Source organism: Haliotis asinina, chromosome 3 (genome assembly GCF_037392515.1).
Source record: "Haliotis asinina isolate JCU_RB_2024 chromosome 3, JCU_Hal_asi_v2, whole genome shotgun sequence".
In the NCBI taxonomy this organism is placed as follows: domain Eukaryota; kingdom Metazoa; phylum Mollusca; class Gastropoda; order Lepetellida; family Haliotidae; genus Haliotis; species Haliotis asinina.
In genome coordinates, this window is record NC_090282.1 from 17,856,746 (window position 1) to 17,872,180 (window position 15,435).

Below are 15,435 nucleotides of genomic sequence, written 5' to 3' on the forward strand. Positions count from 1 at the left end.
CTTGTTTTGTCAATGAGGATACGTGTTGCTGCAGTTGTTGTTGCAGACGGTGGCTACACCAGATATTGAGGTTCTTGTCAGATTTGAGTACTTCAACATTCTTTCTAGTGACGTTAGTGCTCCGCCGACGTCTAACCAACATTACATTGTTGCTGTGACCATAGTTATTCTGTCCCCTTTTTTGTGAGTTTTCTACGGTCGTTTTGAAATGACCATAGTCGAATGAAAAAGTAACAAAATTCATGCAGTTTTGTTGTCATTTTATCGTCAATACTCTATTTATCTCACAATAACAGGTTTGATCCCAGTTATTGGCATAACCGTATAACACCATTGGCATATGGAACAGCGTAGTTCCAAAACACTGGTATTGCAATACTGTTTTCCAGTTGTATACTTCACATCGTCCACAGTGGATGTGCACACTGGTAAGTTTTGCCGTAAACAAGGATGCATACATAAACCGACAGCTTTTTCATAAGGGATGTATACAGAACTCTATGGTCCACGGTAACGTATACAGATGCTAGTATTGTATTCCACAGTGATGTATTTTTGTATACAGAGTTAGCTTCACTGTCCACAATAACGTAAACACTGACCAAAACCTTCCAAGGATCTACATCGTTCCAGATATGCATGTTTGACCATTAAAACACTCTCTGCCTTCCAGCAAGTATTTCAGTGTCTGCATCTAGGGATGCTCTGTACGTGAATCCGGACACATGTTCCTTTGTACATCAACTACAGTCTCACAATGCTGAGAAATTTTAGATCCGCTCGCACAGAAACTGCGTGAATTCTGAATACAGAAAAATATACATATATTGAAGGGGATGCTCACAGAATAAAAGTAAACAATTTGAGGTATCAAACAAATATCCTTCACAAACGTGGCAATGATTTAATAGAAATGAATATTTCAAGGGGGACAAAGCAATTTTACCTGTCACGTCTAGTTTGCCGTCTCCGTTTCGATCTGCCAGATGTAATATTTGCTCTGCTTCCGACACCGTGAGTACCTCGCCCATCCTCGTGAGGACTTCGAATAGCTCCTACAACAGACAACGATGTGGACATACAGAGAGGACCGAGAAACATTTCATGAAAACACTTCATTCGTTGATAGAAGTTGGGGAAGTGGAGACATTTGTGGGCAAAAACTATTGTGTGGTAAATAAAATCAACGAAGCTATTTCCATATTCATACGAAAGATGTTGATTGGAGCATAACGTTTAATGGTTTGTTATAGTTCTTTAATAACTTGAATACTGAGAAGGCGGAACTTTAAATTTCGGTGAACCCACTCTCAACTCTGGACCGTTTCCGGAGCTTTTGCGAAAGTAGATTACTCGCCCTTGATTTTCATTAACATTTTATCATCCAATCAAACGACGACACAAAAAGAACAGTGAAGAGTACGAGAGGTAACTCATAGAACAAAATAGACCCTATTACGTAACAGGTACAAATGACTTCAAACTATACCACCAGCCATCGCCAGTGCTAATGTCGATGAGTACATTCACCTTTCGTATCAGTCACTTTTTCAGCATTGCATATCTTGCAGACTCTACCATAATCAAAGGGCCGCTGATATTGCCAATCTACCATTGAAACTGTTTGTACCTCGCAATCTGGTTGACTAGACTAGTAAGTCTAAGGTACCAAACAAACTGGCAAATGCGAATCAAGGGCGAGAAATTGAGATACGTACACCCACGGGAATGGAACCAGGGCTATTGTGCACTATTATTAGCGAATTGCTCGACCCTAGGACATAGAGGATGGTGGCACTGTTCGCATTGTACCTGGAAACGTTGGTTCAAATCCCCGTTTGCCGCGATCACACTCGTTTGTCCTCACCATACCTAAGATCGCGGGTTTCATCGGTCGGTGAACGTCCATGACCTGTATCAATGCAGGGTTTGTCTCCACAACACGCTGATGTGTAGTGATGTAACTGGAACACTGTTAAGATCGGGTTAAAACCCAGCCTTCTCACTCACTAACTTCATTTGTCTATCATTGACGATGAGTAATTTCTCTTACTCTTTTATCCAGCAGTTCATTCTTATCCTTGTCGAATACCAGGAACGCCTGTCTGAGCTGCACCTCCACCTCCTGAGGCGAAATGATGTCTTTCTCCACCAACTTGACGAACTCGTCGTAGCTGAGATAGCCGGAAGCTGGATCACAAAGTATCAGTTTCATATAATACACCTATTCATCACGAATCAACAGCTTGTATGTTAATACTAACAACTATTTTGTTTCCTGGTTGCAGCACATCAAGCACACGTACACCCCCCCACTATTGGTATGGAGATCTGTAATTTCATCCATAGAAATATGCTACTCAAAGGCAATACAGCAAATATAATTACTGGACGTACAAGGACGAGCATCAGCAGCACTACAAATAGCAAATGTAGGGAAGATCAAGATAATTTCATGTGACAGTTCACATGCTGCAGCTGATGTTACATTTACCAAAAATATCGTCCGACATCATTGTGTCCACTTTGAAGTGGCCCACAGTACGCCAAATAAATAATTGTTGTGGTCTCTAAATTTAAGGTAGGTAAGTAGGATTTTTACCTTCGATTTACGTTTTTTAAAAGTAAATTGTTTATTTAAACAAACGTGCGGCCAGTTTCTCTATCAGAATGACCCATGTCGGTGACGGGGAAAAAAAGTAGTATCTGAAAGCTTATTTTGTTTACATAGCTCCCAAAAAATAGTGTCAGCACTAGACTTAAGGGGTCGGTCGGGTAATCGGAACATTTCATTTATAGGCCTTAATGCGAAATTTCAAGTCTCTTAACAAAGAGTCTAATTTGGACTCAGGGAACATAAACAAACATTGAGGGCACCTCAACCCATGCCCCACCGTGTTATCTGTGAACAAGCTATAATGTCATAGGACAAATACTACCATGAATTAATTACTTGGCATATATGTTTCTTTGAATAAACTTCAATTTGTCGTTTTTGTAGTGTTTAAATTTGCTATTAAGTATTTCCTGAGGGTCAGGTTATCCAGAGAGTAAGTTAAATTAAAGTTTGGTAAGATTCTTCTCAATAGTTAATGGCAACACAATGATAAAATGAATACTATCGGGTGTTGCCATACCTTTTTCCTTGTGTATCTATGAAGGTCTCATTTACAACTTCACTCATTTCAGGACAATAAATTACAATCCATTTTATGAAGACATATAACCTACACCTCCATTCGTGATATACCCACCGTCTGTGTCTGCTAGCTCCATATACATGTCAATATTTTTCTTTGTGGGGTTTTGACCGAGAGCACGGAGGACTGCTCCCAACTCGTCTTTGCAAATCTTCTTGTCTCCATTCTTATCAAACAGGTGGAAGGCATCCTTAATATCTGCAAATTTGCACACACTCATAAATTATATTTGTCCCTTATTATTCCACAAGTAATAAAGTTTGATAAGCTATAAGATCTCAACAAACCCTACTGGGGACCCTTGAAGATTCGGGTTAGAACTGATCTTCGACAACCCATGCTTGTCTTAAACGGCAAAGAGCGGAATTGGATGGTCAGGCTCGCTGACATTGTTGGCATGCGTCATCGTATTCCAGTTGCGTATGCTCATACTGTTGATCACATGATTGTCAGGTCCAGATTATTTACAGACCACCGCCATATAGCTGGAATAATGCTGAGTGCGGTGTTAAACAACCAACCAACCCCACTGTGTCTCTTCCACGAAGCGTTGCACGTTGTGCTGAGATAGCCTTTCTGTAACCTGCCTTTTTGCCGATTGGAGTTTGACCTACCTTGTGCCTCACCAGGAGTAAGCCCTTCGACATACGCCTGAAAATTAAGGAAGTAATATTATAAACATGATCAGCTGTTATGAACGGCATTGACGTTAAGTCCACTTAAACGTACCAACAAACTCTTTTCACTGACATCTCCTGAGTCTCCATGCATTCACATAACATGAAAGCCCACGCCTGCCGTTGGATGCAACAAACGAAATCAAGTGGTAAGATTCGGTGAAATTTGATGAGATCGATACTCATGATTTCAGTCACTTGTTCGTCTGGCTCGAACTCGATGATACGGATGGTTATAAAAGTGTGGCCTTAGAAAACAAACAACCAAACCACATTTAGTAATAGTAACACCTATTTTAAAGAAAGAATGAACTCTATATTGGGGTACTCCTTTTTACCATTGCATATGAAAGACTTCTGGTTAGTCATAAACGGAAAGAAAAAACTTGTGGTTAATTAATGCCAAGCGCTTAAAAGTTGCTAAAAACCGTCTGCTTCTCTCTCCCCGGCAAAACAGACGGGTTACGTAACTTTGTAGCCAGAGCCCTGCAGTGACGTCATAGAAGGAACGATTTTCAGTAAGTTGTTTAGAAAATGTTTAGGAAGCTCGTCATTTTGCTGATTTCTCAACCTAACCAAGGACATGCCAAATTGTTGTGATGCCGTCAATTGCTATTTGGGGTCGGGTGATGGCATCACGATGCACGGATTTCCACCGGACCCCGTAGTTTGTGTGTGCGAAGCGAGCGTTGTGGAAGCCTGTGGTATAAACTAAATCGGATTGTTCGAACCCTACCACGCTTCCAAGACAGAAAATGGAGTTCCAGTTTCATCGAGTTTATAAAATCAGGACTGCTTACTACACATTGCTGACCAGAAGGATTTTGCATGAATATAACGCTTTCTTCCTCGGGAGCGAGGTTGTGGTCGAAGTGACAATATTATCGTAAGTAATACTATACCGACCCCTGCCTCGCTTCCAAGAGTGAAATTGTTATGTTATAAGCAGTGTCATGTAAACTCCTAATGTCCATCAATTAAATACATATTTTATAACCAGTGAAAAGTAATTTTGATTTTGTAAGCCGGTGAAAACAAAAGTAAATAGCATTCATCCTCAGACAGGGCGCCGACATGTTTGAAAATCGAAAGTCCATTTGAATTAATTAGATTATAGTTTGTTTTCATCAAGTTAGAAAATCAAAGCAACTTTTTACTAGTAGTTAAATATGTACTAGTATTTGAATCAATATCCAAAAGGATTTTGCATGACACAACATGTAATGTAACCTAAGCGAGGTCGGGGTCCAAGTGAAAATACTGTGCGATAAATTTCTTCACTTGTTACATTTACTTGATTTGTAAACGTTCACACACCAGTATGTAGAGACTTGTCAATACACGCCTTTATATTTGGTCTCATAATCCTAATTACTTTATAATCATACTTGCATGCATTTTGAAACTTAATAAAAAGAAGCGATCTGCGAATGTATATCAGGAATGTAATATCTAGATATTTTATAGTTTGCCTAATTCGACATAACACGCCCTAGTCTATGTCGTCTGTATCAATACACTTCACGACAATGGTTCTGTTGAAAACTACGACAACTTAACAAAAAAAATGCAAATATTAAAATTAAAACAAATTAAAGTTATAGGAGCAAAGTCGGGCTATTACCTTGTTCGAGGAATGTGTCCATCAATATCCACAAAAACGAGTGAGAAAAAGTTCATCTGCAGACAAATAACGTGTAGGTTTATAGCACCTAACACGGATTACAACCTAGCGACACCAAGTGATTTTGACAGAATCGTCTACGAAAACCAGGGTTGTAACTCGGAAACTAGGCAAAGCAGGAGACAAAACTAAATGATAGTAGATTTTGAGAACATATAGCTTTCATTTTTCACTACAGGTGTCGCGATTTCAGGTTTGTACAAACCTGTAAACGAAATAGTTTACCCCCTGAAATGTAGATGAATTCTGCATAGACCCTAATATCTATACCTACAATTACGGAGATCGACGCGCCGCTCTGCTTGGTTGAAATTTCGTTTGCGGCTGAGAATTGTACATTGTTGTCAAAAAGGTCGATTTAAGTTAATTAAAGATCGAAATGGGCAGTTTTAATGACGGGGATTCATTTAAAACGATGTCAGTGAGTGATTTATGCATTTGCACCCCCTAGAGTGTATGTGATCTTTAAACTCTATGACACAACAGTAACACCTTTTAAACTCTTGCAACACTATCAGCCTACCCCATAATCTTCCGTATCTGCTTCGAAATAACGAAAGGGAACTTACGTCCATTAGTTTGAATAAGATGTTGACAGTCCAAATGTTTCTGTTACTGCCACGTAGAGACTCTGATTAGAGGGCCTTCATATTACAGCGACTGCATGTGTTACTTTATATCCACAATCGTATCATGCCGTAATCTGACGCTGTGGGGCGTCACGGTCAACTGACTGTAACCAGGGCTACCAGGATTGTCGTGATGGCTGACAGACATGTGTTTCTTAATAGACAATGCCTTATACGAAAGACATGGGTTGTAACAACTCACTGTTGGCTGAGGATCATATTATGTAATCAACGCCCTAAGCTACCATTTTTTGGTTCGAAAAAATCCATTTGAGACAGTTGGAATTTATGAATATTCACTCTCTGTCCTGAGGTTTACAACAATGGGTCTGAAAGCATTCTATGGCTTAGGGATGCTAGATCATGTACATGGTATACACACACTTGTGAATTCAAGTTAAAAAATAATGTCACGTAAAAAGATAAATCTAGCATGCTGTTGTTGAGATTTCACTTTCTTAATAAATGGGTTATGTTTGACCACTTTTTATGTGGTATTGTGTATTTAATGTCATGAAACGTTATCTTGTTTACTTATTAAGAGGTTTAATAAAATACGCAGATCATGACTCACCATCTTTTCCGGTCCCGCAGCGGAATAGTCGTTTGTTTGTTACTTATGCACGTTGTCGTGTACCACTGTTTGTTGGCTGGGCGCCATTCAGAGCAGAGGACACAGGGATATTTAACTCCTTTACTTCTGCTCAATATCCGACCAGTCCATACCCTAGGATTATCGTAACCATGCCATGATCAACCTAACACGTTTACCAATTAACCCGTCTACTTCTGTGAATGTCGCGACGGTGGCGCCAGGACGGATACTTCGAAGTTTCAAAAATTAAGCTTTACATCTTTTACATACATGTATATATTAGCGGATACAGCTTCTGGCAGTGCACTGATACTGTTCTGTGGTTCACAAAAGAGAATACCCAACAGACAGGGCAGTGAAAGGAGCTGCAAATAGAATTGTGCGTGCATGGGATTACTAGAAAAATGTATGTCAGATACCATTTAATTTCCAACAAAGTTGTAAATACCGTTGACGATTTCGCTATTAATTTAAAACTAATAATAGGTAACTGACACTCTTTTTCTTGATCATCATAACGCACTTGTTTTTGTCACCCGATATAAAGTTATCTATAACATTATATTTTACGGACGCGTCAACTACAAGCGAGCGGTGGAGAAGCGAGTGTGTTAAATTTTGTCACTTTGGCAATATTTCAATCGTATCGTAACAAAACAGTAAATATTTTATTATTCTCTTTCATAAAATAATGACAGTGATAGTAAAGTAACTAGATAACCACAGATTTAAAAGTATACACTATTAAGGACATTACAACATAACGATGGGCTATAGATCGCCAGCAACTGAAGGTAGATCGCCATACTAGGGACCATGGAGATGGAGAGATAGAGTGAGTGAATCAATGAATCTGTTTGTACGACGCTTTAAGCAATATTCTAAGCGGGGGACACCAGAAACGGGCTTCATACATTGTACCAATGTGGGGAATCAAGCTCGGGTTTTTATATGTGTGTGTGGTGTGTTTTTCAACCATATTTCTTAACACACTGACACCAGACAATATTGCTATATTAACTTTTATTTCTCTGTATTATTGTAGATGTGCCTATTGCCTGTGCATATACTACCACCAGGCAACTATTTTGTGGGAAACGTGCCTGTATTACTTTTACATCCTTCTTTGCCATTTATTATGTAGTTAACATACTCTGTCACCAGACAATGTTAAGCCTCATTTCCAGTACAGCCTATTGCCTGTGCATTATTGTTATTGCAATTTGTTTTGTAATTTAAAAAACTGGCCTATTCAGAAATATAGAGACAAAGGTTGACGGTGGCCAGGCTCACAGGGACTTATATATACATACACTTTACATAGTACTATGACCGCGTTACAAGCCCATGTGGTTCTGTCTCATTGCGATTGCGTAAGTCTTTGTACATTCGTGATGTGTTTTGGTTACTGCATGCTTTCTCTGTTTAGTGTCTCATAATTACGTTTTTCACGTTTTGATACGAATGCTTTCTGCTTGGGCCCAAATCTGTTCCAGCAGATGTATTATGCCAGTCACTCGGAAACAGATACTCTCAAACAAAGAAACACTTTGGTGATATTGATTTATCAAATTCAAAAATTTTCTTTTCAAAGTGTGTGTGTGTGTGTGTGTGTGTGTGTGTGTGTGTGTGTGTGTGTGTGTGTGTGTGTGTGCATGGAGCGAATGCACAGCACAAACACTTATCTTCGAAATCTTCATGCACACGTCTTCGAATCTTTACGTTCGAAAGCGTCCACTTGCATAAACATTTCTTGCAGAAAAAATGATTCGCACGTGGAGTTCAGGAATCGTGAGCACGGACATTGTCCATATAAAGTCATTTCAGACTCACTGTTGGAAATCACAACGTTGCCTTTCGGCAACAGCAACAGCAAGTTGCAACAGAAATTTCGTCTCAGACTCGATAATTTAATAACAAATAATACTTTGGAACCAGCCTTTATTAATTGCATTTACTGTAAGATGCTTATGTCTTTCAGACAGAATCCAAATGTGATACACATTAGCTTTCTTTCAGACTAATTGGTACTTCCATCTCATTTGTAAACAGTGAAGCATTATCGCCACTTTATATTGATTCAACTTTTTAAAGACAGTATGCACACTTAAGTACGTGCTATGTCCACTTTACGTTGTCATCGCAGAACACTATTTATCCAGCTGAGTAGAAATTACCGATATCTGGTATAAATAATGTTGGTAAATTTCCTAAATGAATATTTTTAAACACACGTCAAATTGGCCAACATGATAAGTGAGAAAAAGGGAATTATGTCCTTGGGCTTTTGTTTAAATACTGGCATAAATTATGATGTCTGTAAACAACACATATCGATGCCTTGGCCTATGTAGTCGAGGCTGAACACGGTATTTTACTGCTGAGGTCGATCATAAGCTGCAGTGCCTGCCCTGCTTGTAACAAGTGAAATGTTGCATGATCCAGAGCATTAAAGTGAGTACAACAATACATCTTATCATTTTCAACTTGTTGCAATAGGAGTGCTCTGATACTGCAACCATAATCCTCCAGAAAGCACTGTGAAAATCATCTCATTGGCGAACATGATAAGTGAGAAAAAGGGAATTATGTCCTTGGGCTTTTGTTTAAATACTGGCATAAATTATGATGTCTGTAAACAACATATATCGATGGCTTGGCCTATGTAGTCGAGGCTGAACACGGTATTTTACTGCTGGATAAATGAGGTCGATCATAAGCTGCAGTGCCTGCCCTGCTTGTAACAAGTGAAATGTTGCATGATCCAGAGCATTAAAGTGAGTACAACAATACATCTTATCATTTTCAACTTGTTGCAATAGGAGTGCTCTGATACTGCAACCATAATCCCCCAGAAAGGACTGTGAAAGTCATCTCATTAGTGCAGCCGTTGGTGAAACGTTTTTGAATATCATGTAGCTAACACAGCCTACAGGTTTTATTGTTTCCTAGTAATCTAAAGATATTGTTGACATTCCCAATCCTCCTATCGACGCTCCGATGTATGTTTTTCCTATGGGACATCAGTTAGTAGTATGATAAAGCGGAGAAAGGATATATTGGTAAAATGATGCTCTGGTATGTTTACCGTACGGGACAGAACTTTAATTGGAGAACACGCTGAGCATAATAAGACATTTGACAAAACCGTAACAAAAAAGTACCGGATATGTTTAATTAGTGTCGTAAAATCGTTCCGAATTCAAAAGAGCACTGAATGAAGACATCCCTATTATATTTCCATCGACCCATATATTGCAGCCAAATCATTGTTTCCCACCCAGATTACATTTCCAGCTGATATTTACTCTCACATATGAACGGGATGCTCAGAAATTATTTACAGTTGTAACATGTCTTAGCTTCTAGTATGGCAACGACTCCCTTTCATATTGTCATTCGTTTGGACGTAATCACTTCGGACAAGCATCAGGTGTTTATACAAACCTGGTTAAGACCCCCAATTAAGGCTTTGAAGACGCTTTTAATTACTCTTGTTGCTTCGGTAACCATCTTCAACAGAGCCACTGGCAAAGGAGAGCTGAGGAAAAGGCGTCAGTACTTCTGTCAGTTTACCTCCAGTAAGTCATGGAGTCGTTGACGAGAACGTTGACATTCCTGTGTCGGGTGATTCTTGGGATGGGAATGTTGGGGCACTCAGTCATTGGTAGTGTCCAATTTGCAAAGACGAAGGTCAACAATTACCACCAGTGCTACAGACTTTGTGTGGTCACCAGTAGGTGTCACGCCCCAGAGTATGATGCTCAGAGTCAGTTTTGCAGCTTGTACTTGGCGACAACAGAGGTCACCAGCACCATGATGTCTGACAGTCTAACCAAGGGATACATTGCAGATAAGGTGATAACATCGAGTTTGTCTACTTTTGTCTGACAATTAATGACATTGACGTAGTACCGATAACCTTCTTCATGAAGTAAATTGAGAAAACTCAGTGGGTTAGTCAGTAAACTACACAGCCACAACTACTTTGACACTCACTGTCACAACGACGTAGATAATGTTTAACTGCTTTTACATCACTTACAACACTTCTTTCACTTGCACTTGCAGAACTACTGTTATTGCCTGTGCAACTGCTTATATGTAAGGGGGAAAAAGAATTATGCCTGTGTTTTTTGTTTTTTGTTTTTGCTTTTTGTTTTTGAAATACTCTCATAAATGATTGAGGTGCAGAAGGCACTGTGAAAATCATCTCATCCGTCCGTGAATTGTTTGTATATTGTAATGTAATTCCAAAACCCCAAAGCTAATTGTTTCCAAGTACTCCTTGACACTAGTTATCAATGTGATAAAGCGGGTGTGATGGTAAAGTGATGTTATGTTTAATGCACGGGGAAAAATCTGAACTGAGGGGCTAGGTTAGCATGATAATAAGACATTTGGCAAACGCATACCAATACAGTATTAGAAGTGGGTAATTAATGTCCTGTTGAGATGACACAAGGTTTTGGATGGTCAATTTGTTTATTTTAACAACTGCGACGTTTCGGTAAAGGTTCTTATTCCGTTTTCAAACATATGGGAGAATGATGGGGTACTTCAGTTTGTATACGGCCACACCTCCCCAAACTATCATTAAGGCAAACGGTAGGACACACCACCACAGTCGCAGCTGATGTTGTAGACCACACCTATAGATTGTTTTTGGTGTATGGTGTATCAATGTCGTGTCGTAAATGTCGTTTCTCGGAGGTTTGTGGTACCAAATTGTAAAGGTAATGAAGGAAATAGTATTGATGTGCTCTGTTAGTGTCACTCACTGTCAAACCCTTAAAAGACGTGTTTAGAAGGGCAACAATATCAAATTTCCTTAATCGCCTTTGTCGGAGTACCATCACTTACCGGGTGATTTCCTTTTTCACAGATTCTTAATTGCATTCGAAATTTCAACATTTGAGATCTACTCATCTAAGATATCGTCACAGTCTCTGCATTGTTTACAAATTAACAACATCAAGAAATGCTTACCGCATCATTCGTAACTACTCGTGTCATTCCGGCAAACCGGATGGTCTTCTTGCAAGTCACGGAAAGAGGCAAGTAGTTACGAATGGCTTGCACATCAAACTGTTTGCAGTCAGTTTGAGGGTTAAAGATGTTACTGACGTGTTTATACGAGTTATCTGGGGCGATGTTTGTTTGTATACTGTTAGTGTTACAATACGTCTTTACAGACTTGGTGCATGTTTTACTTTTTTACAATTTACTCAGTCTGCAATATTTTTTTCCCTTGTTTTCTTTACACTGAGCTTGTTTGGCATCGATGTATTTGCTTTCAATATGCAGATCCGTTTAGTTTTTTACTCTAACTGTATCTAGAAGAACATATGTATTTCCAATATCCACATTTGTGAACATGTTACATTTCTAACACTGTGCTTTATAAATGACACGCTAAAGCCTATACTGAATAATAGCTCCTTAACTTTCTTAACAATCTATTCCCTTTTCTGTCAACTTGTACTGATTAATATTTAATTTTTAGCTTTATTCCTTGCCAAAGTATTCTCAACAAATCATTTTAACATGCTGCTGATTTTAGCATCTTGAGTAAATACTGACCAAGTTCACCTCCAGCAGCAATACTGAGTGTTCTACCAAGATCTAAAATGTCCTTCAGAAACGTATCCTCGACAGGAATAATATTACGGAATATATCTGGGCAGGAATAATATCAAGAAATATCGGGGAAATCCAAGACTTCACTGCCAGATATCAGAACTTGAGAAGTTTTAACATCGAAAAAATGGGTTAGGACCCTGGGGATAGATTAACAAAGTTACGAATTCTTGATCGAAATATCTATTAAACTTTGATAGCCTGCTCGGACAACGTCTTGTGTGTAATAGACTGGAACCCAAAGAAGAGAAGTGAACTCCTAAGGACTTATAAGATGGAACAATATCCACAGAGTGTGATTTTTTTCATATCTTCTAAGTCTACCCCTTTTTTAAATACAATCATGACTCAGAGTTAATCGTAATTTGCCGAACTTATCAGCTCTTTTCTGGAGGCTTCTACCTTACTGTTAAGCATAGCAATGTCATCAGCAAACGGCAAAATCTGAAAATAGAGAAATGCTCAACAATATCATTTATGAAGAAAACGAAAAGAAATTGTAATAACTGAGAACTCGTCCAACTGAAAATAGTCACTCAACGAAAACCGTACTTTCACCCCATCACCACAAGCCTTGACATTCTTCTTATATTATAACTGAAGGAAACGTTTACTATTAATATTTCTTATCCACAGATAATAGTAAAAACCCTTCCTACCTCTACCTAAGAGACAAACACTTAGTATAAATACTATCACGGATGAAAATGCTATTGCTGATATCCTTTACGAAAACATGCTTGTTCAGATGAAAAAAAACTTTCATCTTCGGCCCTTCAATTAAGCCTACACCTTAGAACTTTAGCTAAGTGACTGAGCAATGTCACCTGTATTGTTTAAATGCTGTTGATTTATCCGAATAAAGTCAATGCTATGTCTATATTATCACGTGTTTTTATTCTCGCGTCATGACGTCGCGACAATTAAACGGTCGCGAAAATATGACTGTTTACTGTATCTTGCCATTAACCTAAAACGTAAAAGGTCTGTAATGAGCAGGGTCACTGATACATCTCTACTCATGTGTAGGGATAGTAATGCCAAGTATCCTTTCCTGGGGGTATATTCCAGATGACAAAACAGAAACAAACAAGGCGACAAGGATATCTATACAAAATGAAGATGCTTTCTCAGTTTAACACTAAGTCCTGGAGCTCTACCCAGTAGCATACTGTCAATTGTACTCTGCACTTCCTCTTAATAAATATTCCTATTTATATTAATAAACTAACAGAATTAACAAAATTAATAACACAATTATGAAACACAACCTCTGTTGCACAAACATCTGTACCTTGAAATATGGAATGAAAATAACAAGAAAAGAAACAACATCCCTCTGCTGTAATATGACTTTAGATGACACGATTTTTTTCAGTATTTTTAAGTACCATGCATAAGTCAATTTGTTTGACATCATCCCTCGGGTTTTCTGTTTACAAAGATCTGCTTTCGTGCGAGCAGACAGCATTTCAAACCAGTTTCCCATAGTATTCGACAGTGTGATCTACAGTTCCAGAGTTCAGTAAAGTGCTATCATCATCACTGAGTGGAATTCCAGTGATCAATGTTGTCCCTTTCGAACTTACCAGCCGTTGCGCTGTTGGTTAATCAGCTCATTGTAGGGTTGATTGGCAGTTTTGTTGTCAGGTGTGTCAGCACGTATGTTTACAACTTTATTGTATGATTTCCCAACTGTTATACATACGTCATCAGCATATCAAGTTCACTGTCAATAGGTAAATATATAGGACTACAAATTAGTGCTGGTGCAAACTTATGGATGTGTCTTAGTGGTATTGACACAAACGTTGATGGATAAGCTATATTTAGTCAGCGCCATTAGCTGTTCTATGCATAACTGCTTCATGGTGGTGATCATATTCAATCAGGCATAATGCAATACAGAAGATTTCATCGTTTATCGATGAAGTTCAGTCTTTACAAACAATTCCGATGGCCAATATGTCAATTATGTCGCTTCATATTTTCACAGTTTCAATGTATAAAGCTTTCAAGTCACTTCATCGTCTTGGAATGGTGATTATCATTTAATGGACGTAATCGTATGGAACAAGTTCAGATGCATCAAATGGTTATACAAACCTGGATAGGATGGTTGAAATGGACATAAAAAAAGGAAAGAAAAGGAAAAAGTGCCTACTAGTGTCCATAAAGATCTTATTGATCAAGCCTACTGCTCACAACGGCGTCTCTGTTGAAGTGACATTTCAATTATAAAACAAAAAAAATAATACAAATAATAATAATTACTCCTATTGCTTTGGTAACCATGTTGGACAGGTGGGTGGGCGGGGTTGCCAAAAGGACGTCAATACGTCTCTCAGGCTACTTCCAGTAGGTCATGAAGTCGTTGATCAGAACGTTAAGTGTCAATCCACAGTATGAGGCTCAAACTATCAATGGAGAAAACATACTCACTATACATTTCTTCTTGAAGTACATTCACTAAATCCAACAGGACAGCTCGTAACCAACACAGCCCCAACTACTTTGACAATCACTTACACAACCACGTATATAACAATGGTCACAATCACTTTCTTTCACGTGCATCTACTACTGCATGTACAACTGATTACATGTATGGGAAAACTGCAGAGCTTGTCTTGCTTCAAGTAAGTGAAATGTTGCATGTTCAAAAGCATTGAAGTGAATATAGCAAGACGTATTATCGTGTTGCAACTTGTATACGAGTATTTATACTTGTTACACTTCAGGCACTCATACGTTGTCACCATAGTCCTGCAGAACGCACTGTGAAAATCATCTCATCCCTGTTACCGTTTGCGTAATTTCTCTTGATTGTCATGTAACTAAAAACATTCCCAAAGGTCTTATTTTTTTTCTTGTTGGCATTCCTAGTCCTCCTTTCGACATAAGTTAGGAACGTTATAAAGCGGAGAAAGGATATACTGGTAAAGTGTGGGGTCTACCACATTTTACAAAACCATAGCAATAAAGTATTGAGGTGTTTAATTAGTGTCCT

The 15,435-nt window shown here is 38.6% G+C and overlaps 1 protein-coding gene across 1 annotated transcript; it reads right to left on the minus strand.

Moving 5' to 3' along the window:
- Positions 1-248: 248 nt before the first annotated feature.
- On the minus strand, positions 249-6,136 carry LOC137278742 (uncharacterized). The gene is made up of 6 exons (XM_067811256.1): positions 6,131-6,136; positions 3,815-3,851; positions 3,255-3,398; positions 2,054-2,190; positions 947-1,055; positions 249-802 (listed from the first exon to the last, which is right to left on the minus strand). The coding sequence occupies exons 1-6, from the start codon at positions 6,134-6,136 to the stop codon at positions 771-773; spliced, it is 465 nt and encodes a 154-aa protein (XP_067667357.1). The 3' UTR covers positions 249-770.
- Between the last annotated feature and the right edge of the window lie 9,299 nt (positions 6,137-15,435).

Excerpts from the sequence above, each read along its gene's own strand:
- LOC137278742 (XM_067811256.1), bottom strand. Across the intron at positions 3,399-3,814 it reads TACTCCTGGTGAGGCACAAG|ATATTAAGGATGCCTTCCAC; the intron begins GTAGGTCAAACT and ends GCAAATTTGCAG. Across the intron at positions 803-946 it reads CGGCAAACTAGACGTGACAG|AATTCACGCAGTTTCTGTGC; the intron begins GTAAAATTGCTT and ends TTCTGTATTCAG.